The sequence below is a fragment of the Phodopus roborovskii genome, unplaced genomic scaffold, assembly GCF_943737965.1.
Source record: "Phodopus roborovskii unplaced genomic scaffold, PHOROB, whole genome shotgun sequence".
In the NCBI taxonomy this organism is placed as follows: domain Eukaryota; kingdom Metazoa; phylum Chordata; class Mammalia; order Rodentia; family Cricetidae; genus Phodopus; species Phodopus roborovskii.
In genome coordinates, this window is record NW_026125506.1 from 9216820 (window position 1) to 9240395 (window position 23576).

The 23576-nt window shown below is 53.6% G+C and overlaps 1 protein-coding gene across 1 annotated transcript; it reads right to left on the reverse strand.

Annotated features, from left to right (window-relative positions):
- Positions 1-1615: 1615 nt before the first annotated feature.
- Positions 1616-19428, reverse strand: Plbd2 (phospholipase B domain containing 2). The gene is made up of 12 exons (XM_051176542.1): positions 19146-19428; positions 13143-13236; positions 10142-10300; positions 8717-8817; positions 8322-8536; positions 6728-6825; positions 4289-4449; positions 3965-4060; positions 3726-3797; positions 2970-3122; positions 2368-2530; positions 1616-2165 (listed from the first exon to the last, which is right to left on the reverse strand). The coding sequence occupies exons 1-12, from the start codon at positions 19421-19423 to the stop codon at positions 1998-2000; spliced, it is 1758 nt and encodes a 585-aa protein (XP_051032499.1). The 5' UTR covers positions 19424-19428; the 3' UTR covers positions 1616-1997.
- Positions 19429-23576: the final 4148 nt, after the last annotated feature.

Consider the following 23576-nt stretch of genomic DNA (forward strand, 5'->3'; position numbering starts at 1 on the left):
GACTTCTTTGAGTTTGGTTTTGTGACATGGGGCCCATGTGCAGCCCAGGCTGGCCTCAAGCTGGAGAGCCTACTTCAGCCTCCAGAGTGCTGCGATGACAGGCACTGGCCACCACGCCTTGCTCAGGCTCCCTCTGCACCATGCTACACCTGCCTTGGCTCCCAGAGGAGCGATGCTCCCGCACACAAGCTTGGGTCTCCCAGGGGACTGACGTAAGAGAGTGGGGCCCACACATTCATAAATCTGGAGAGGGGACGTTAGTCAAGCCACAGAGGGACCTAGGGTAGGGCAAAGCAGCTGGGAGGCATAGGCAAGGCCACCGCATTCTAGTGCGAAGTCCTTACTGACAGGACAAGGACACCCTGAAACAGCAGCAGCCCACCATGTGCACGAAAACCAACCCTGTACTCCTGTCAGCAGGGCAGGTGAAGTGTCAACCCCCCCCCCCAATAAAACTCAAAACCCTCGACTCTGGGCTGGCTGGGCAGAGCTACCCACGCCTCTCAGGACCCAGGGCTGCTGGCTGGGTCAGGTCGTTCACTCCACGGCATGGCAGGGCTCCAGGACGCTATGAGACCATGGCTGGTCTACATCAGTGCAGTTAACGTTTGTGCACGCCACAGAGGGACACACTCTAACTTTCCTAACAAAGTCCAGGGACTGAGGGTTCAATGGGGCTCTATGGCACCACAGCCATGATTGCAGGGGCCCTTGACATATCCCAGGGGATGCAGCTCCCATCTGGTAGGACCCCACCAACAGATGAGGTAGGAACAGGACTAGAGCCCAGACCTCTGGCTCACAGGCTGTGAGCTCCGTGCCCCACAGCAGGGCAGCCTGTGAAACCACACAGGGAAGACGGGTTCTTGTGGGTCTCTGGGGCTCACAGAAGATTTAGGGTCTGGGTGATCAGCAGGGCAGGCCAGACTAGCGCCCAGAATACACCAGGTAAGATGGATGCTGAGCAGAAGCCAGAGAGACTAACAGGGACAAGTGGACATAGATGGAGGAACAGACAAGTGAACAGAGACAGACTGGTGGGCCGACAGATGAAAACAGACAAGCATGGCGGCCCATGTAAACCCAGCACATGAGAGGTGAAGGCATAGTGATCACAAGGTCAAGGCCAGCCTGTTACAGAGCAAAGGCTGTGTCTAAAACCAGAAGGAAAGGGTGTGCAGTGCTGGGGGTGGGGTGGGGTGGATAAATGAATCGGTAGATGAGGGCTGGGTAGCAGGCGGCTGGATGGATAGGAGAGTGAATGGGTGAGTGGACGGATGCGCAGGTGGCCAGCTATGCAGACAGACAGTGGGTAAGAGGACTGGCACAGAGTGAAAGGACAGATGGATGGCGAGAACAACGGACAGGGTGTGGTGCCAGAACGCTGCACCTTTCACTGCTGCCTCAGGAGACACAGCAGGGCCATGACCCCTCCCGTTTAATGGGACTCTGCTAACCACTGCAGAGTCAGGGACACCTACCAGGAAGCCAGGGCAGGCTGGGGGTGGGGTGGGGGTGAGCAGGAGTATAGGGTAACGGCGTACCCCTCCTGCAGAAAGAACACTCAAGACCCTTCAGCTACAAGCAGCCAGAAACTTTGGTTTTTGTTTTCAAGCTTCTATCCTCAGGAGAAGGGGATACGGACTGCTCCCTGAGGTGATGGGCCCGCAGGCTAGTAGTGACAGCAATAATGAGCCCCATCAGTGTCCTCCCACACACACTGAGGGACCAGCACTAAGAAAATGGTGCCCAGGATCCCACCAGGCCCACAGCCAAGCTTAAGCCCCAGCCCACTGGTGACGGGCAGAGAGGAGCAAGGGAGGGCGGAAGGCTCGGGGATGGAGAGTCAGCTCTGAGCCCACTGGTTTGTAACCCTGCAAAGAAGACTACCCAGACCAGAGTCCAGTGAGAGTCCAGTGAGGACCCCAAAGGGTAGGTGGCAGGCGTGCGACCCTACTGGCCACATAGAATGAAGGCAACTGGGTGGAGGCAGCGCCTCAGTCCCACGGGACCTTGATGGGTGAGAATGCCCAGAGATCAGGCTGGCCCATGTGCAGCATGTTGCAGAACGGCGATCTACTCCACCGGAATGGGGGCAACTGGTCCCACGTGGGGCCACTGGCTGCCAGCATGCTCATGTACTTGGCCAGTGAGAGGCTGGTCACCTGGAGGCCAGAGAGCAGGACACTGAGCTGGCGGGCGGGGCTCAAGCTGGGACCCAACTCTCCGAGCACCATTCTGAAGCTGACCCCAAAGTAGATGTCCCCTTAACCTTGACCCAACTGCAGCCCAGGTCTGACCCCTGACCCTGCACCTGTTCTATCCACCGTTCCCCAGGGGATGTGGCATCTGGCTTGGGTGACAAACCTTCACGTCGATGCCACCATGGGCACGCTGGCGCAGGGCCTGAAATGGGTAGGAGCCATTGGCGGGGTTGAGGTCAGAGCGGGCAGAAATGGCATTCTCCGCATTGGGCTTCGGGGTGCAGGCTTCACACAGTGACAGAGGGTCGTGAAGGAAGTCGTTATACCTGGGTGAAGATGGAAGGGATACTAATCACCCTCGAGAAAAGCCAAGCTCCTTGTGGCACAGGGTGGCCTCAACCCTTCCTCACCCCCCTACAGGATCACCCAGCCCTAGATGTGGGCCACCCCCAGCCCTCCATGGGGTCACCCCAGCTTCGTCACTGGGCTCTTCCTGGGGGAGGTTTTCCAGGCCCCTCCTCCAAGCAGACCAAACAGATGGTCCGTTCCTCAACAGCATCTGTGGGGACTCAGGCTGCCCAACCACACTTCAGCTCCAGCCTGGGTCCTGGGCAGGCATCTCCACCGCCCAGGAGAAAGGGATTCCCCAGGGATGGTAGGGAACAAGGCCTGCCACCTGCAACCGAGGCTGCTGGCAAGATTCAGTGGTACTATCACAGGCACACAGACGGCGCTCCACACCAAGCCAGAAGTGTGCTGACCCACCTCATGAGCCGGACCATGGAATCCATGTCCTCCACCAGCGACTGGTCCCTCTGGAAGATCTGGGCTCGAGGGTTCTTAGTGTAGGAGAACCAGTCTCCATACTGGGCCACTAAGGCCTGCAGTCCACTGGCGTTGAATACAGTCTCAAAGAACCTGCTGGGACAAGGGTGGTCACCCACGACTCCTACTGGCCACAACTGGCTGTGGCTCTGGCCAGGGTGGGAGGTGTAGTCACAGTGAACTGCCGTCAAGGCCACAGCAGGTTGCAGCTAGGCCTGCTAGTACTGTAGGGGATGACCCTGGGCTCTGGGGTCAGTCTTTCAGCATTCTCTGACCATGGAGCTGTGGGTGAGCCAGGACCCCTGCCTCAGTTTCCACATCAGTGGAAAGAGAACAGGCTGCTACACTCATGTATCATAGTCACAAGGACCCAGTGGCAGGTCCTTTCGTCCTGAGAAAGCGCAGGATCAAAGGTAGCTCTGAGGAACCCAGCTAAGACTGGGTTTACGGGGACTCACTGCCCCAGCCAGGCTTCAGCATCAGCCTGGGCATCTCCACCTCTCAGGGACAAGGGCGAGTCCAGCTGAATGCCTGGCAATACCCAGTCCCAAGGAGTGGCCATCCCAAGTCACCCTGCAGCAGGTACCAGATCCGGGCGCCACACATGAGGTCACAGTGCTTTCCCAGCAGGTGAGGGGCTGGGGCAGTTCTCACTGGGACAGATGGCAGGAAGGCACGGGGGAAGAGGATACATACGGGATGTTGTAGCTAGCCCAGTAGGTCGTCTTGTAGAGCTCGTCAGTCTTATCGGCCACCACCACCATGCCCCTGAGACCCAGAGAGATGGACAAAGCAAGTGAGGAGACAATTCCTGGGGCAAAGCCAGCGAGGGCTCTCAGGGCCCTCAGCGGAAACTGCTGTGTCCTGAACCTCCCACCCCCATCAGGGGCACCCTCCCCCAAGCCCCCCTTCTTCCTTCTGCCCCAGGGACTCACGGGATCTGTTCTAGGATGGTAAGCACCCGGCTTCCAGGGCTGGGCCCGTTGGGGATGAATGCCTTGTAGTCTACAATCATCCACTGGTTGTTATACCTGCCGGGCACAGGGAAGGAACTCCATCAAGCCTGGAGTGCTTGCAGGAGAGGAGAAAAGAAAATCCACTCATTCTTGAGCCTCAGTTTCCCCAAGGATAAAACAAGGAAGGGGCTGGAGCTGCTCCAGTGAGCATCTGTGAGGAGGCCCTGGAGCCCCAATGGTCCCCCCTGCTCTGAGTGCTAACTGGTCCCCAAGTAGGGGCTGCAAGGCCAGGAACGCACGCACGTGCCACTGTTGAATCGCTTGAAAACCTCTGCCCAGGTGGCCCCATCCAAAGCCAGGCGGTTGGCCACGATGTTTCGAATCCATTCCAGCACACAGCCCTGGGGCTGCACGTACTTCCACAGGGCTGGGTTCTTGTTGCCGATAGTGGTTTCCAAGGTGACCTGTGAAAGACAAGGAGGGCCACAGATGCCACGTGGCAGCCCTGCCCTGTCTTTGCTCAGACATCAATGTTTATGCTTCCCTTACAGTTCTGACCTGCTTGGTGTATATCCCTCGTGGATTCCTTGGAAAAGTACTTGGTTTGGGGGAGACTCAGGATCTTGTGCCCGGCTCTGCATGGGGGACCAGACTCCGGGAAGCCCAGAGTACAACTCCTGGGTTCCTCCCTTGTCAGAGGGTGAAGTCTCCCCCAAGAGGCAGCATTTCATTCCACCCCTCTCTCAGCAATGCAGGGGATACTGGTGGCTTGAGGCTACTTATCGATGCCCCTGCAGCCAGACGCCTCGGGAAGGCCTCAGTCTACCTCTCTCTCTCACAAGCCCCTCACCTCACCGTTCCCTGGACTCATATGTCTACATAAATATGCCTTGTTCTCACGGGTTAAAACCAATGCAGGACTAGCCAGGCATGGTGCACATGTCTACAACCTAGTACTCAGGAGCCACAGGCAGGAAGATTGTCACAAGTTCAAGGTGAGCCTGGTCTATGGACAGCCAGGGCTTCAGAATGAGACCCCATCTCAAGACCAAACAACATAACTGGGAACAAAGCCAAGCAAAGCCTGTGAAACTTGACTTTCAAACGGCCACATCCTGCCTGGCAGCTGGTGTGTGGCCCTGCTGTAAGAGAATCTTGACAGCTGAGTCCCAGTCAGCTTTTGCCACCCTCCTCCTGGAAGACAGGTGTGCAAGATCCAGAGAAGCTCAGAAACAAGCTCACCAGCTGGTCAGGGCTGGTGACCGGCACCCCAGCCTAAAGCTAGAGTTTAGTCCCCTGTGTCCCCAAGGGTGCTGGCCTGGGTCTTTCTTTACACACGGAGACCAAACAGAGCCAAAAGTTGGCAGGACCCATATGAGAGTGCTTTAGTGTCGGGGTTTTATTTGTTTTTGGGGGGCATTTATAGTGTCACACTGTAGCCCAGGCTGGCTTCGAACTCCTGGTTATTCTCCTGCCTCTGCCTCTCCAGTGCTAGTTCAGGTGTGAGCATAGGCCAGCGTTTTAAAGAGGGCATCGAATCTGTACACCTTTAACCCCAGTCCTTAAGTGGAGGCAGGAGGGTCAGGAGTTCAAGAAAACCTCAGCAACTTAGTGAGTTTGGGGCTAGCCTGGGCTACATGAGACCCTGTCTCAGAAGAAAAATAAAGATGACGTGTAAGCTGGGCCTGACACAGGTATGTAACGCCAGTCTACTTGGAAGACTGAGGAAGAAGAATGGCCAGCCTGGGGCTATGTACTGAGTTCCAGGCCAGCCTGAGCTACAGAGCGATACACTGTCTTATAAGCTTGAATACATAAATAAAGCAAACAAACAAAAACATAAAAATATAAAATAAAAGCTGGGTCTAGTGGCTCACACCTTTAAACCCAGTATTTTGGAGGCAAAGACAGGCAGATCTGTTTGAGTTTAGGACAGCAAATTCTAAACCAATCAGGGCTACATAGTAAGACTATGCCTCAATGAACAAATAGAATAAGAGTCTGAGAAGGTCACCAGCATGTGCCAGCGCAGTGATGAGGCCCAAGGTTCCATCACACACACACACACACACAGACACACACACAGACACACACACACACACACACACACACACACACAGACACAGACACACACACAGACACAGACACACACACAGACACAGACACACACACAGACACAGACACACACACACACAGAGGACCCTCTGGGAACAGACAAAGCTTGTTGGCCCGAGGCTCCTGTGACTAAAGCTCCCAGCGGCTGCCCCACCCCTGGCCCCCTCAAGCCTCTCCCACACTAGGAAGAAGCAACAGCAAAGGCCGGGACATGAGCCCTCCACGCCTGCTCCCTAGCATCCGCTGCACCCCTGCACCCAAGCGCCTTTCTGCAGCAAAGTCGGTCTCCTGGCAGCATCAGTCTATGATCTCAGCGCCAGGAACAGACTTCTAAAGGGGCCTGGAGGTCAGCCAGGGAGCAGAGGAAACAAGGCACTGTAAACAGCAGCTCTTCAGAGTGTGGCCAGGTTAGGGGGTGGGGAGAGGGGAAGGCAGCAGAGAGCAAGGTCCCTGGCAGAAAGGAGGTGTTTATGCTGAACACAGAAAAACAAACCAAGGTCACTGCACTCAAGGGCTTTGCAAAGGTCCCCAAGACCATAGCTCAGAGGCCCCACACACCTTATCCTTCACTGGATCCCCAGAGCCTGTGTGCAGTGTCCCTAGGAAGCGTGTGACTCGGTCACTCACCAGCCCACTGCCCAGGATGTAGAAGTCATCGCCGGAGAAGATGGTGCCCGGGTAAGATGAAAAGATCAAGTTGTTGCCAGCGATCAGTGGGTACTCCTCTGGGGGAGGAAGGGTAAGCTGGTCAGGTAGGTCCTCAGGGGACCCACACTCATCACTTCAGCCACTTGATATAGAAAACGAGAGCCCTTCATATAAAATATGTGGGTGGCACCTGCCTGGAATGCCAACAGCAGGAGGCTGAGGCAGGAGGACTGCTCCAAGTTCAAAGCCACTTGGGCTACACAGGGAGTCCCAGACCTGCCAGAGCTACAAGAAGGAGGAGTGTGGAAGGTAGAGGAGGAAGATGAGCAAGCGCATGAAGAAGAGGAAGGGGAGGAGGGAGAGGAAAAGGGAGGAAGGGGGGAGACCCACTGGCTGTGTCTCCTGGCTCCACACAAACTTGCAACATGGTAAACAGCAAGATGATCTGCAGCTGCTCCTCTATGTGGCTGGAAGGTCTTCCCTAAACACTGCAGAATTAGCTTTTAACATGGAGCAAATAAATAAACTCACTTAAAAATGTAGATGGATCTGAGTTCATCAGGAGGGCCTGCCTATGGGGAGCTCAGAGTCAGGTGAGTGTTTACTCTGGACCCACAAATTTGTGATCATATACAACTGAGACCAAATGCAGAATAAAGCAATGAAAAATCAAAAGGGATCTTGGTGCAGCTACAAGTAAACAACCAAGCTGCAGGATAACCTCCTGAGGGCTGTGGATGTCACCAATCTACAGGGATAACCTCCCAAGGGCTGTGGATGTCACATGCAAGAGGGCCTCACTATTAGTTATGATTTCCTCTGCACAGAGTTTCCACATATTGATGGCACTGTTTGGGGGGGGGGGGCTGCTGCTCTTGCCAGATGAGCAATCTGCCATGGAGCTCTATCCCCAACCCTTAAGCAGGTTTTTAAAGAGTTAAAAATGTAAGAAACCATGGTGGTGAGTGCCTATCATCCCAGTACGAGAGAGGCTGAGGCAGGGGGACTGCTAAGTTCAGTGCCATCCCACTAAGTGCCACTGCTTTCTCCCCATTGCCATTGTCTTGCCTGCCTCACTGGGTGACGCCCTATGGTAGACAAACCCTAGAGTGAGCTCAAGGCCAACTGGGGCATGCAGCTGAATGGTACAGTGCTTTCCCAGCAAGAAGGCCCAGGGCTCAACGCCCCCAGGCTAGAGTCAGAAGGTAGAAGGGGAGGTCCAGGCAGAGGGTGGATGGTAGTAACCTTGGGAACCAGCTGACAGGCCTTACTTGCCAAATAAGAATTCCCAGCATGGGGCTGGAGAAATGGCTGCTCTTCCAGAGACCTGAGTTTAATTCTCAGCAACTACATGGTGGCTCACAACCATCTATAATGAGATCTGGTGCCCTCTTCTGGAATAAATGTATACGTGCAGATGGAGCACTCATATACATAAAAAAAAAAAAAAATCAAAAATTAAAGAAAAAAAAAAAAAGAATTCCTGGCTCAGCTCCAGATCTCTGCCCGAGTGTCCCCCCCCACCCCCCCAACCTGTGCACCACCCTCCTGCAAGGCTGCTCGCTCTTCCCACCTTGAGGCCCCTCCCGGAACTGCAGCTGGTACTTCTTGATGATGCGCAGCATGTTCTGGTAAGAGTTCCATGTGTTGTGTGCCACCAGGAGGTCGCGCGCGCCCGGCAGCAGCTTGATGAGAGCTGAGCAGGAACCGGAGCCCAGGGAAGGCTTGGTGTTGGTCTTATTCAGAGCTGGCTCGAGGTCCTCCAGGTCTCCGGCAATCTGCAGCAGGCTGAGGAGGCAGGATGGGAGGGTCAGTGCCTGCTCTGTACCCAGGTCACAGCTGAGGATCCAGGGCTCAGTAGACCCACTGTGTTCTGGGAGCAGGAAATGGCAGAGCTGGCACAGAACCGGGATGACTGAGGTCCATGGCTCCTCACCCACCCTGCGCAGGCTGGGGGGGGGCACTTACAGGAACCCCAAGGGTTTGATGGTGAACTTCCCAGTTGGGAAGGTCAAACGGCCTTCGTAGCTGTCCTCCAGGCCTTTCAATTGCAGGAGGGTCAGCCGCACCTAGGGGAGGGGCAGAGGGAGGATGAAGCTCCCCCCCCCCAGTTGACCCCTTCTACACCACTGCAGGGCTCTGACCTGGTCCAGGGGTGTGCTCACAGGCTCCAGCCAGCCTCTCCTGCTTTCAATAACTCAACTGTATGACATATCCTTATGCTGACCCCAAGTCCCCCTCACTTAAGAACCAGGGTCAAAACCACCTTCCCCACAAAACCTTCTAGTTTGGCTGGACCCCCTGCCAAACACCTCCCTAGTCTTAGATGCTGGCCGTGTGGCTGACCCTGGCACCTGTCCTAAGGTCGCCTTCTATCCTCAGTTCTGCCTTAGCACCTGTAACTAGAGGCATCACCATGCCCCTCACTGGGTCTTGGCTGGTTCTGGGCAAGGACTAGGAACTTAAGTAAGTATGCGCAAGATAGATGGGCAGACAGGATGACAATGGATGGACAGGAGGGGATGGGTAGACAGATGGACAGACAAAAGGATGGATAGATGGACCAACAGGAAAGTGGATGGATGGCTTGGAGGGTGGATGGGTTGATGTGTACATGTGTGGGTATCTAGGTAGATGTATTGCTGGGAGAATGGCTAACTTAGTAAGCAGAAGCATAGGAGGGTAGATGGATAGGACAGAAGGGGGCACGTGACTGATCTGTAGGGTAGATGGGTTGATGTGTTGGTGAGTAGCAGACATATGGAAGGATGGGGATGGATACATGGATGCACAGGAAGAGAGCCTGATGCAGCAAGTGCAGGAGGTGGATTGGCAGGGAGGAGTCTGTGCAGGAGGATAACGGTGTCAGCACTGGAGGATGTGCTAACAGGCAGCAGGGTCATCCACAGAGGCTACTGCCTGTGCTGCGCAGCTAAACCCTCAGGCCTGTAGAGAACTCATAGTCTTCATGCCTTTTTCACTGATGACCTAGCCAGCAGCCCAAGGCCAAGAAGCCAGCTACACAGGACCAGGCCCTTAGCATCCAGTCAGTCCAAGCTCAGCCCAGGAGGGAATGCAAAGCCTGGCTACTTTGCATGCCTTCATTTTTCTCCTCCCTCCCTTTCTGAAATGGTGTCTGCTTTATCCAGCTTTCCGCCGTGTCCCTGACATCGAGGTTCTTTGACAGCAGGAAGGCAGAAAGGGCTGGGCATCCGGGCCAGATTGGGCCGTTGGAGGTTCATCAGGCAGACAGATGGAAGGAGGAGGGCGGCGGATGCTGACAGACACTAGAGCAGACTGAACTTCCGGCTCACTCAGGGCCAGCCAGGGACTGCACGGGACATGGGCACCCCCAAAGTGCCACCTCCCTTCGAGCAGGGCAGCCTGGCCTACCTGGTGCCAGTATGGAGAGTCCTGGTTAAGTTCCATCTCCCTCTGCATCCACTCCAGGTTGGCCTCCAGGAAGCTCTTGAGCTTCTCACAGTAGCCGACTTCGTACTCGAAGGGGCCGCAGTAGTTGACCACAGTGTTCATCCAGTGCATGTAGACGAGCTGTGGGGAGGGGCAGGGCAGCTGCCGCTCTCTTTGTGCAGGACCCCAGGACTCGCCCCACCAGAGTGCCTGCAGAGGCAGCTCCTAGCCTACGTGGCTCTTGGCCCCCTTCAAGGCCCAAAGCCTCTTAGGTCTCCCTCCCCTGGGACCTGTGATGTAGAAGGTCTAGACTAGACTGCACCTCCTGTTGCTGGGAGGGACCCAGGTTGAGCAATGTGCTCCACTATCAAACACAGGGTCTTGGGCTGTTTCTGTGGCGTTCGTAGCACTGGAGATTAGACCCAGGGCCTCACACAGGCCAAGCAAATGTTCTGTAACGCCACTGGACAACAACCTGGCCCTCAGGCCTGGTTTTGTTTTGTTTGGGTTGTCTGGAGGTAGTCTAATGAGGATGAGCCTGGCCTTGAACACCTGATCTTCCCGCCTCCACCTGCCCAGTGCTGGAATTATAGGTGTGCATTATCAAGCCTAGATATACAGGGCTGGGGCTGGAACCTGGAGCCTGCACATGCAGCCACATTCCCCTCTGCTGACTCACTGGGCCAGAAAAGTGTGCTGGGCAATCAGCATTGCCCAGGGACAGTGCGGACAAGCTTGGGTTTGCCTGCTAGTTAAAAAAGACTGCAACCAGCCTACCCAGTCCCCACAGCTGATGGACATCAACTCCTGGACATGTGAATGAGGTTATCCAAGGCCACCCAGTTACCCCAGTTCCCTGCCAGCCAACTACAGCAGCACCAGTGAGCCCACCAAGGTCAGCCTGACCCAGCCTAGAATAAGCAGGGCTCACAGCCAATGCTCCCTGGGAGGAGGCCTGCTGGCCTTGCTCATGCTAGTGAGTGTCCTCGCACACTGGGCATGCTGCCGGCTCCAGTGCTCTGAGCTAGGCACTGTGGTTGCCATCCCCACACAGTGGCCCAGCCTGGGCTGGCCATCCAGAAGCTGTCATGGGTTTGGTCTACGGCGTAGCACTGCTGGGAGGAGAGCCTAAGGTCTCTGAGGTCTGTCCTGGGAGGGGACTCTGGGACCCCACTACCTTTTCTCTCCATTTTTGCCTTCTACATATATGTCCCTGACACTGCTGCCCAGACCCCACCAAGGCCAAAAGCAAGGATCCACCCAGTTTTGGGCTGGAACCATCCAGAGCCATGAGCCAAACAAAATAAACCATTGCCTTTGAGCTTACTGCCTTGGGTATTTCAGAACAGTGAAGTGAAACCAACAATCCACTTTACAGTTGGGGAGACTGAGGCACAGGTAGGCAAGTACCAGTGTCCCCAAACACCAAGACATTGAATCAATGTCAAAATGTGCTTCTGTCCAGTCCCAAAGCCCCACACTCTCTGGGCAACAGCTGGAGGTAACTGCCAGCCACCCTATGGAAAGCCTCTCCACCACGAGGCCCCCGGCGCACTGACACACCAAATCTTGCTCACCCCCAGGCCCTACTAATGCTGCCTGCCTCCTTGTAACCTCCCAGAGCCTCCAGAGCACTGCCTATTGCCTGGCCTACCTGAGGGTCAGGCTGGGCTCAGCTGGGGACTAGACATAATCCTTGCAGGAGGCAGCAATAGTACAAACTGTCAGGAGTGGAGACGGGCCGGACAGAGCGGGGTCTGAGTGCTGCCCCTCGCCTTGAATGCCTGTTTAACCTTAAGGAAGCCTCTCAGGACCCAAGTCTCATCACCTCTCCCCAGTGGAGAGGGCCAGGCCACCCTCAGGAGCTGAGATCCAGTGAGATGACACAGGCAAAGTCCCAGGCACATCCCTCTGGCACAACAGCCACTGTGGTATTGCCTCAGTGTCACCAGCAGGCTAAGTGTCCCTCGGGAGAAGGAACTGCATCTCAGTGTCTTCTTAGAGGCAAAGGCTCCTGGGTGGCCTGGATGGTGGTTAAGCTTATGAAGAATCCCACAGAGGCTGCTTCCGTGACCCCACAACCCCCCATGGCATAGCTCACACAGTCCGCAGTCCCTCACTGTCACTGTTCCCATCAAGCTCCTCCAGCCTCTGGACACCCCATGTATGTCCTTTGGGTCACCAACAGGATACATATTTAAATAGTGGCCACTGGACCCTGAGTGGATTCTGCCACCCTATAAATTGATGCCCAGGAATTTCCCAAAGTGGGTGTCCACTGACCTCCCATCCAGCGTGGGCAGAGCTGTCACCCACAGTGGTGCTAACTTCTGATGGGTGAGGCCCCTGACAGTGACTGCAATCCCTGCGGTTCCACACCAGGCAAGCAAGAGACTGTGCTGTCTAGAGGCTTGAGACATGCAGGAAAGCTAGTTTCACACAGGTAGGACACACTGAGTTTGCAGCCAGCCAGGGCTACAAGATTCTCTATCAAAAAACAAAAGCAAAAGCCAGGCAGCGATGGCGCCTTCCACCGTGCGACTGCACTTCTATGAGATGCTGTTGGCCACCGTGTACCTAAGGATAGCTGGGTGGGACCCTCCTGGGTGACAGGGACACTCTAGAACTGGACACCAGGCCAGCTGTACAACCTCAGAGGTGTACCCAAAACCAGTGGGTTGACTGTTGTCCCTTTCTTGGAGGGGTAGGCTGGGGGTATGTGCTCAAGGCTGTCCTTCAATGCCTGGTCCTTGTCCCTCCTTCCCCCATCTGCTGGGACAACAGGCACGAGGAATAGCCTAGGGGTTTTTGTTTCTTCCTGTCTACCTCAGGCTACCCTTAAACTTGGCAATCCTCCTGCCTCAGCTTCATGTGCTGTTGTGAGGAACAGGCTCTTTTTCCCCCACTTACACGGAGCACAGGAGGTGGGGTCCCATTCAGCACACACACCAACCCCACTGAAGGCTCCCCACATTGGTCTAACCTCCTCAGACACAGAGGCCTCCACCACACCAGCTGCATAGGCCTGCAGGCTGTCATTGTAGTTTCCATTTGTGCCCAGGTCCAGGTAGGCCCACCTGGAGGGGAAAAAGAGGACATCCAGTCATCAGCAGGGACCTGTGAAGTCGGCCACCGCAGCCAGACCCATGGCTGCAGGCACTCTGGGGCCCGCTCTCCACTCCTTACACCTCAGATGGATGGAGCCCAGGGCCTCATGTGCCAGGCAAGTGCGACAGCCCCATATTTGTTTCCGTCCCTTTTTCAAACAGGGTCTCACTATGTAGCCCAGGCTGGCTCGGAACTCCAACCCTCCCACCTCGGCTTTCCAAGTGCTGAGATCACAGGCGTGTGACACCATGCCTGTCCAGTGTCTAGTTTTCGGGCATTAAAACAGCCTAGTGAGCAACAGTAGCTCACACAGATGTCGGCCTGCCAGTCTGTACCGGCATACCCACTGGGCCAGATGCCTGAGACAGGAAGTGCTGGGCCAGAGGATGTATTTCAGAGCCTGAATCTGTCTCCTCTCCCCACCCACGCCAATAGATGTCCCAAATCATGCTGGATGGATGGCCCTTACTAAGCTGGCAATGATCTAGCAATCACATCCAATTTGTCCAATGGCGACCTCACAGTCCTTCCAGATAAGCACTGCTAGTGGTCCCATGACATGGAAGAGGAGGGGACGGAGACGGGAGTTTGTCATCATGGGATGCATGCCCTCTGTCCTCACTCTCTACCGTGAGACTCTGCAATGTCTCCGCCACGGCCACGTGTGCCCTGCCCACATGTCATCTGTGCTGTGCCACACATGTGGCTCGCTTTGCCCAGAGGGACAAAAGAAGAACTGATAAAGCGCCGTTAAGAAGAGCAGGAGGCCGGGCGGTGGTGGCGCACACCTTCAATCCCAGCACCCGGGAGGCAGAGGCAGGAGGGTCTCTGAGAGTTCAAGGCCAGCCTGGTCTACAAAGCTAGTGCCAGGACTGTTACACAGAGAAACCCTATTTTGAAAAGCCAAAAAAGAAACAAAAAACAAAAACAAAAAAAAACCCAAGAGGCCTCTGACGGCCCCTACCCTCCTGTGGCTCTGCTGCCGTCGTGAAAGGACAGCACAGTCAGTCCACAGGTCCCAGGAAGGAAAACACCCAGAGCAGAGCAGGTCTGCAGAGCCGAGGCTTGAAGCACAGTGGCCCAGCACTGTCGCCCAGCGCTAACTGATGCGCTCGCAGGGTCAGTGGTCACCAAGCGCAGAACAAGACTTCTGTCAAGCCAGGCTACCATCCTTATTTAGTTATTTATTTTTGAGATGGAGTCTCTCACAGAGACCTGAATTTCTCCAAAGCTCCACCTCCCGCCCCAGCATGGGAGCGCTAAAATTAACCCTCAACCCTTGTCCTCATTTTCTTTCTTTTTAAAATGTATTTATCATGTATTCAGTGTTCTTCGTGAAGAGGGCACCAGACCTCATCACAGATGGTTCTGAAACATCATGTGGTTGCTGGGAATTGAACTCAGATCCTCTGGAAGAGCAGCAGCCCGTGTCTCTTTTGTTTGTTTCGTTTTGTTTTGTTTTTTTGAGACAGGGTTTCTCTGTATTGCTTTGGAACCTGTCCTGGAACTAGCTCTGTAGAGCAGGCTAGCCTTGAACTCAAGAGATCCACCTGCCTCTGCCTCCCAAGTGCTAGGACTAAAGGCGTGCACCACCAACACCTGGCTGCAGCCAGTGCTCTTAACCACTGAGCATCTCTCCAGTCCTGTCCTCATTTTCTTAATTGAATTGCCTTTATCCCGAGAGGCAGTGGTGCATGCCTTTAATCCCACAGGCAGACAAGAGGTGGATCTCTGTGAGTCTGAAGCCAGCCTAATCTACAGAATGAGTTCCAGGGCAGCCAGGACTACACAGAGAAACTCTTTCTTGGGGGGGAAATTTTACCTTTGAAGTATTTCTCCCAGACGCTGGAGAGATAGCACAGCAATTATGAGTGCTTGCACAGAACCCACATCTGTTCCCAACACCCACATTAAGCAGCTCACAAGAAGTCCAGTTCTAGGAGATCCAACCCCCTCTTCAGGCCTCTGCAGGCACCTGCATGCACATGGTACATAATAAACTCACTCAGGTATACATGATAGTACTCAGGCATCTGCACTGGCCTGTCCTTGGGGTTCTGACAGGACACGCCCTCAGCTGCAGCCACTAAGAGCACCACCTGTGCACACTCACTATGTTCCCTTTAAAAGGGGCCTGCCCACCTCCCTTCTCTCTCACTCTTTTCCCTCTCTCCCCCTTTCCCCTCTCTGGCTGTTCTCATCCCCCAGAGGCCAGTCTCCGCTCCCCTTCCCCTTTTTATGATACCTTTCCTTAATTAAAAACCCCTCTGCTTGAACCCTGTTGCCTGGTGTCTTTCTCTCTTGCACAGCTTTTCTTAAACTATGACAAGACACACGTAAATATTTAAAAACAAAACAAAACAAACAAAAAAAAAAAACATTGGGTGGGGATGGGTGTGCAGCTCAGTTGGTAGCGAGTTCACCTAGCATGCCCCAAACCCTGGGTTCTGTCCCTCACCCTTCATAAATTGGGTATCTGGTGACATAACTATAAAATTGGCATTCAGGAGGTAGAGGCAGGAGGATAATAAGTTCAAAGTCATCTAGAACAGCCTGAGTGTGTGTGTGTGTGTGTGTGTGTGTGTGTGTGTGTGTGTGTTGGAAAGACAGTCCAGTCTGCTTCACAAGCATGGAGACCACGCAAAAAGCTGGTGTCCCGTTTTTGTAACTGCAGCACTGAGGAGGAAGAGGACACCGGCAAATCTTTGGGGCTCCTTGGACAGCCATCTTCACCTCATCAACAAGCCCCTATCCAGTAAGAAATCCTGTCTCAAAAAACAGGGACACCTGAGGGACACCACCCAAGGTATACATACCTCTGGCCTACACTCACCACACACAGAAAAAGAACAAAACACACACACTTCTAAAACCTAATTATGGAGTTTTTAAAGACAGGATCTTCCTTTATAGCCCACACTAGCCTCATAACAAAACCCTGTTTCAAAATTTTAAAACTAAAAGGGCCCTGGGTTCAATGCTGCCCAGAGTTCCAGAAGGAACGAAACAGAGGAGAGAAGAGCAGAAAGAGGAAGTAGTAGCAAGTTTTAAGAAGTTAGGCCACCTGGGCATTGGTGAACCAAGCCTTAAATCCCAAAGTTGGTGAGGCAGAGGCCGGGGGATCTCCAAGAGTTTGAGGCCAGCCTGGTCTACAGAGTGAGTTCCAGGGCAGCCAGGGACACACAGAGAAACCCTGTCTCAAAAAACAAAAAACAAACAAAAAAAAAAAAAAAAACTAGGCCATTGCTGAGGTGGTCAGGGGTCTCAAATGTCTCCTATACAGAACCCTAGGTTGTCCACACAGCAGGCTTCTCTCTAGCCTTTCTTCAATGGCTGGGCCTTACTCACCCACTTCCCCAGCTGCAGTAAAGATGCTCCCTGCTTTCCTAACATGCCCTCTCTCGGTCTACCGCATGGTGACCAGCTCCAAGCCCCACTGTACATAGCCTTGTGATTGGTAGAATTCAGTTGAAAAGGAAGAAGGGAGTCAGAGACCCAGCCAGGCTGGCACAGGCTCTGCAATGGGACATCTCCATCCACCGCACACAAAATCCTAACAGTCTCAGAGCTGTCTTGGGTGTTGGTTCAAAGTCAGAATCATGGGCCCTCAAGACAGCTCGGTAGGTTAAGGTGCTTGTCGCTAAGTCTAAGAACTTGAGTTTGATCCCTGGGGTCTATGAGTTGTCCTCTTAGCTCCACACACATCATAGTACATGTGCCCTCCACCTCCACACACATCACAGTACATGTGCCCTCCACCTCCTGCCCCATAAATAAATAAATGAAATGAAACAATAAAAGTCGGACTCAGAACAGCAGAAAGGAAGGAGGAAGGGGAAAGGGAATTTACCCCCAACAATCCCAGAATTGGCAATGCAGGAACCTCCAGAAAGAAGGTGGACTCTAATTCTAGGAGTCTAGCTCCTGACCTCTGCCCTCCAAAAAAAAAAAAAAAAAAAAAAAAAAAAAAAAAAGAGAGAGAGAGACAGGCACCCCCAGCAGGCCTGCCCACTGTCAGGGGGACCAGGGCAAACCAAATATCTTCCACTGACCCACGTCCTCAAGCTGTTTCCCAGAGTCTGCTGCCCCGACTGTAAGTCGTGGTCTCCCACTATGTACCCCCTGTACTGCTGGAGTCTCAGGGTGAAGGGACATTTGATATAGGAGAGGAGGGAGAGGGCAGAAGGATGCCAGCATGATGAGAAGACTCAGCTTCCCCATCACAAAATGGCCAGAGGATAATTATTCCTTTCTGTCATTTCTTCTTCAACCGGCAGGGGTGCTTTCTAAATCCCAGTGAGGCTGTGGGAGCCTTTCAGGCAAGAGAACAGAAGGCCCCTCCCCACTATTATGAGCCCCCAAACTGAAAGCATTCCCAGGCCACCTGATGTCCTCCTGAGCCCAAAACCCCCTCCCCACACAGGCCTCCGCATCCAGGCAGGGGTTCGTCATGCCCTCTTGGCCCTGCTAGACCAGAACAAAAGTGAGTCAGCCAGCAAAGAACAGGCTACCAGATCAAGGCACATGGGGTACCCTTGAAGGGAGCCGGCTCCCTTCAAAGTCAACTGTAGGGCTCTGCTTGGACCCCTGAGGCACCTTGAGCTGTTGGCTGGAACATCCTGCCCAGAGTTGTTAATGGTACTCTTCCTGATTTGCTAACACACATCTGCTGGGGAGGAACTAAGCTCGAGAACTTGCATGATTGACCCTTGATTGTTTTCTATGGTGCTGTGTGTGAGTCAGTATAAGCCTACTCCTTCCCCTCAACAAATGGCATTCGGCATTCCAGCATTCCTGTTGCACGAATAACCCGCTGTCTGGTCTTTTATTTAAATCTCTAGGCCTTCGCCCAATTAGTGGAACAGATTGTAGTGCGGGCGCTACAGTCAACAGCCTTCTTTCCCTGGAAGCCTTCCTAGACTGGCCACACCTAGCTGTTACCTCTGCAATGACCACCAACACTGGAGGTGTCTTTAGCACCTTGTGCCCCCCAAGGCTGTGGAAGCCCATGCCGCAGGAGGCTGTGTCCTCTAAGCATGAGTACATCGAGGCCTGGGGGAGGGGGAGGACATGCAGATCTGGAGGTGTCCCCAGCAAGGTCTGAATCTGGGTTTCCAGGCAGATTGCTGGCCCTGGTTTCCTGTGGGACTTGTCTTGTCTGTTTGCCGCTCTCTCCGCCTGAGACCACACACCAGGATAAGAATGACTGAGCACACGCACACACGCACACACACACTCTCTCTCTCACACACACACACACACACACACACACACACACACACACAATCCACCTTTAAGTTCTGGGTTCACAGTGGTGATTCGAAGACCCAGGCTGTCAGGAGTTATCGAGAGGCTAGGGATCTTACGGCCAACCTGTGTCCCAAGAGTGACACTGATCATATCGACAAGCCCTTGGCTCTGTAGCATTGGGCCATAAACTAGTCCCTGGATGGCCAGGAGCAGCAACAAGGATCTTGTCTATGCTTGTGGATTTAGGGACCCTCAACGATCCCGCTGGCTTGGAACCAGGCTCATTCCTGGCGCCCTGGCTCTGGAGGGGGACAAGGGCCTGACCTCCTGGACAGCTGTCACTAACACTCAGGCTGGAGAGCCTGGTGTGGTGGCACACGCCTCACGCGGGTCTGTGAGTTCCAGGCCAGCCTGGTCCACAGAGCGAGTTCTAGGCCAGCCTGCCCATGTAGGTGGAAAGCGGGTCCCCCAGCCCCTCAGGGAAGAACCCCGTGGTTGGGATCGGGAGTTAATGTGTCACCCATTAACCCTGGGCCTGACCCGGCTGTGGACTCCCGAGGTGGGCAGCCCAGAGTCCTGTCACCCGCCAGGGCCACACGCGGTGGCGGCGGGGACGGCCAACCCTTACCCGGTCTCGCGGATGGCGTTGGTGAGGTTGGCCCAGGCCACCGCGTAGGGATGGATGCCGTCCACCAGGCGCAGCTGACCCGACGCGGTGTCCAGCAGCAGCGAGCGGACGCGGGAGACCGGCGGGTCGGGGTTTCGGTGCCGCCAGCCGGGTCCTTGCGTGGGGAGGGCGCCCGCCAGGCCGTTCAGCAACACCCCAGCCAGCGAGGCCAGCGCCAGCGCTAGCCTCAGCGCCCAGGCCGCCCGGCCGCCGGGGCTCCCGTCCATGGGGGCCGCCATCGCGCGCCTCAATCGGGCCACGTGACTGCCGCTCCGGAGGCGGGGCTGGGGCGGGGCCTGCACGGGGCTTCCGGAGTGGGCGGGGTCTCTGGACCGGCGTGGGTGGGGCCCGCCTTAAAGGGTACACACTCGCCAGGGAAAGTCCGCTTGACATCCTTCCCAGGATTGGCGTATTCTTTTTGTTTTATTTTGTTTTTTGCTTTGCTTTTTCGAGACAGGGTTTCTCCATAACTTTAGAGGCTGTCCTGGCACTCACTCTGTAGACCAGGCTGGCCTTGAACTCACAGATCTGCCTGACTCTGCCTCCCGAGAGCTGGGAGGGAGTAAAGGCGTGCTCTACCAACAGCTGCGCGTGTTTTTGTTTTTAATTCTTCCTCTTTTAATTTTCACTAGTTTTAGATTTTTTTTAATTTTATGTACATGAGTGCTTTGCTTGCATGTGTGTATATCAGTGCCCTCGAATGTCAGAAGCTATTGGATCCCTTGGAACTGGCGTTGTGATCGGTGTGGAACACCATGTGGGCTCTGGGAATCCAGGTCCTCTGTAAGAGTATCATGTGCTTTTAACCACAGAGCGGAGCAATCTCTCCAGCATCGATTTCATTTCTTTTTAAGGATTTATGTATGTGCAGTGATGTGTTGGGGCAGGGATGGGGGGGGAGGAGGGTGGGGTGTGGGGGGTAAGGGAGTAGATGCTGGTACCTGTGGAAGCCGAAAAGAGTGCTCAGTTGTGAGCTGCCTGATGTGGGTGCTGGAACCCACACTCAAGTCCTCTGCAAGAGCAAGTTCTCTTAACTACAAAACTATCTCCCAGCCCCAAATTTCTTTTGTTATCTGTCCATGAATGAAATAGTCTCAAGTGTCACCCAGGTTACCCTGACCTACAGAGTTAATTCCAGACTAGCCCTGGATATAGTGTGAGACCCTGTCTCAAAATAAGTGGGTTTTTTAAGCTGAGTGTTGGCACACCTGTACCTGTATTCTCAAAGATTCAACACCTGCATGGTATAGTGAAAGACCCCAGAGACCCCAAGAGTTTGGAGCCTGTCAGGGGGAAGGCCCTTGCCCCCCAAGAGACGAGACCAAACCACTGGATGCAAGTGCAAGAGGTTGTTTATTGTTTACACAGGTACCTGTGGACGCTTCAGTCTTTCGGGGGACTGAGCGTGCCTTTTAAAACTCAGGCAGTTTATATAGGGTTGGGGTGGCAAGAAGCAGGCTTACAGAAGCAGAAGCATGGTTACAGGGATTTCATTCTTTCATCTAAATGTAGCAGTTGTAGTTAACCAAGGACAGTTGGTTATTCGGGTTGGGCACAAAGAATACAAAGAATTCAGTTATGACTCTCTCAGCATCCCGGATACTGTCCTGCTGACCTTGCTTTGGTCCAAGCTGCAGACCACAGATATCTGGTTGGCGTTGGATGAGAGCAGCACCTGGTTCCCTCCTGTACTTTTCTCATAACTTGACCCTGGCAAATTAGCAAGAGCAATTCAAACAGGCAATAAGCATAGTGGGGGTCTTTCAATAGGAAGTCTCAAAAATAACACAAAAGAGGGTAGCAAATGGCATTCCATTCAGACCCTCACCTGCAGCAAGTACCAGACCCCAGAAGTCAACGGCTTGAGCACATAAGCTGTCCCCACTTCAGATGACCCCTTACAAGTCACTGGCCACTGTGCTTCTGAAGAACCAGTGGTAAATTCCATGGGTTCAGCTAGAAATCTAGCTCGCAGGAGGGCTGAGGCAGAAGGATTGCCAAGAGTTCTAGGACAGTCTGGACTGCAGTGTAAGAGCTTGTCCCCCTATCAAAAACAGAACTCAGCGTGTCCCTCTACCCCTACTTGGATGCATAACTTTCTAGAATGTTTCACAGAATGGGAAAGATGCTTCCTAAAGGACACACACCTATAAACCCTGAATGCACAGGGCTGGAGCAGGAGGATTGCCAGTGTCATCAGGTGGAGACCTGTCTGCGCTAGGGCGCTACATAGTGAGACCCCATCTTTTGTTTGTTTGTTTGTTTTTTGGTTTTTTTTTTTGTTTTCTTAGTTTTTTGTTTTTTATGTGTGAGTGATTTTGCCTGCATGCATGTCTGGTTACCAGGTGTGTACCTGGTTCCCCAGAATGTCAATTTCCTTGGAACTAAAGTTACAAATGGTTTTTGAGCCACCATGTGGGTACTGGGAATTGAACCTAGGTCCTCTGGAAGAGCAGCCATTGCTCTTAACTGCTGAGGCATCTCTACAGCCCGAGACCCATCTTTAAAGGAGAGAAAATGGTAAGGTCCTTTGCTGGGCATGGTAGCACATGCTTATAAACCCAGCACTCTAGAGTTAGAGGCAGAAGGATTGAGAGTTCAAAGTTAGCCTCAGCTACATAGTAAGTTAAAGGACATTTTGGGGTGTTTATGAGACCCCACCTAAAAACATGGCAAGACCACACAAAAGGCTGGCTTGGCAGCGCCCAGCTGACTGCTTACCCTCTAGACAGAATTACCGCCCTGACATCAGTTCCAGTCACTGCTGCCATTTGGTAATCCTTTACTGTAAACACTTCAGCCATCAAGTCCCTAACAGCTAGGGAAACTGAGGCTCAAGCAGATGAAGTGACCTAGGAATGTCAGCACAGGGATTCGAACTCACCGTGGAAGCATCATGGACACTGCCCTTTACAGCCACCAGAGGGCACACATAACTTCATCTACACGACTTTTCTGCTGTCCTCTGGAAGGTCTGGCCCTGGCTGGAGGGGGAGGAGCCTGCTTTGGATCCCAGTCCTCATTCCCTGAAGCCCTTGACCAGGAATGATAGCAGGATTCTGAGCCTCACTGGACTCAGCTCCACAGAGAACTTAACAAACACAGCCTAAACCACAGGACTGCTAGGATTAAAACACACCAGAGGTACACCAGTAGGGGTGCAGGCGTGCGCACACACACACACACACACACACACACAAGCCCATGCTACTTTGCAGCCTGGATGCCTTCTAAGCATGTTGTAATAGTCTAAAGCAGTGGTTCTCAACCTTCCTAATGTAAGGATTCAGGCCTTATGCTGGCCTGCCCCTGTCACCTGGCAGAATGCACTCAGGCAGTACTCTGGCCAGCCCAAGGTTCCATGGGTACTAGTCTGCAGGCAGGTGTAAAGGACCCCTTTAAAAGTCAGACCCCGCCCACTTACGCTCTCTTTTTGCTCTCTCTCCAGCTTTCAGTTAGCCACCAGCTACCCCTCTCCTCTTCTCTCTCCCCCTCCCCCTCTCTCCTCTTCTGTTCTGGATGCCTCTATGTCTCTTCCCTTCCCTTCCCTCACTCCCCTTTCTAAATAAACTCCTCATTCAAGCTCTATCTGTCCGGTGTGTTATTCCCTCCAGCCTCGGTCACCTTCACCTGCTAGGGAACCTGCTATGCTCTCCCACGTGGTCCCTTACCTTGTGACCCCACTCACTTGGGACCCTCACTCGGGACCACCCTCCACCCCCCTTCTCCACCTTTTATTCTTATAACTGTAACTAAAGAACAACACCCTAATGCTATGACCCTTTAACACAGCTCCTTGTGGTGTGACCCCCAACCATAAAATTAGTTTCTCTGCTACTTCATAACTGTAATGTTGCTACTGTTATGAATCGTAATGTAAATATCTGTGTTTGCCAATGAGCTTAGGCAACCTCCTGTGAAAGAACTGACTGGTCCATCCCCAAAGGGGTTGTGGCCCACAGGTTGAGAACCACTGGTCTACAGCCACTACACAGAGTACATTCACCAGAACCTGAGTTCAGACACCAGTACCCATGTGACAAGCTAAGCAGGGTCTCCCATGCACCCTAACCCAAGGACGCAGAGACAGAAGGGTCCCTGGAGCCCACTGGCCAGCTAGCCTTGCTGAATGAGTGGCCCCAGGTTTGATAATAGATTCTTTGAAAAAGTAAGGTGGTGCCAGACATCCTGGCTTTGTGAGTTCCAGGCCTGCAAGGGCTACATAGAGAGACCCTGTGCCACAAAACAGCAATAATGATAATGATGATGATGATGGTAGTGGTAATAAAAGGATAATTAAGATCTTTGGTGTCCACGTGAAGTTGGGCATTAGCCTATGTTTAGCAGCCTGAGGTCTTGGGTCCAATCTCCAACATCAAAAAGAGACCCAGC

Coding starts and splice junctions, on each gene's coding strand:
- Plbd2 (XM_051176542.1), bottom strand. CDS start 19,423: ATGGCGGCCCCCATGGACGGGAGCCCCGGCGGCCGGGCGGCCTGGGCG. Junction 8,818..10,141: donor ACTCTCCATACTGGCACCAG/GTAGGCCAGGCT, acceptor CCCCTCCCCTAG/GTGCGGCTGACCCTCCTGCA. Junction 3,798..3,964: donor ACCATCCTAGAACAGATCCC/GTGAGTCCCTGG, acceptor TCTGGGTCTCAG/GGGCATGGTGGTGGTGGCCG.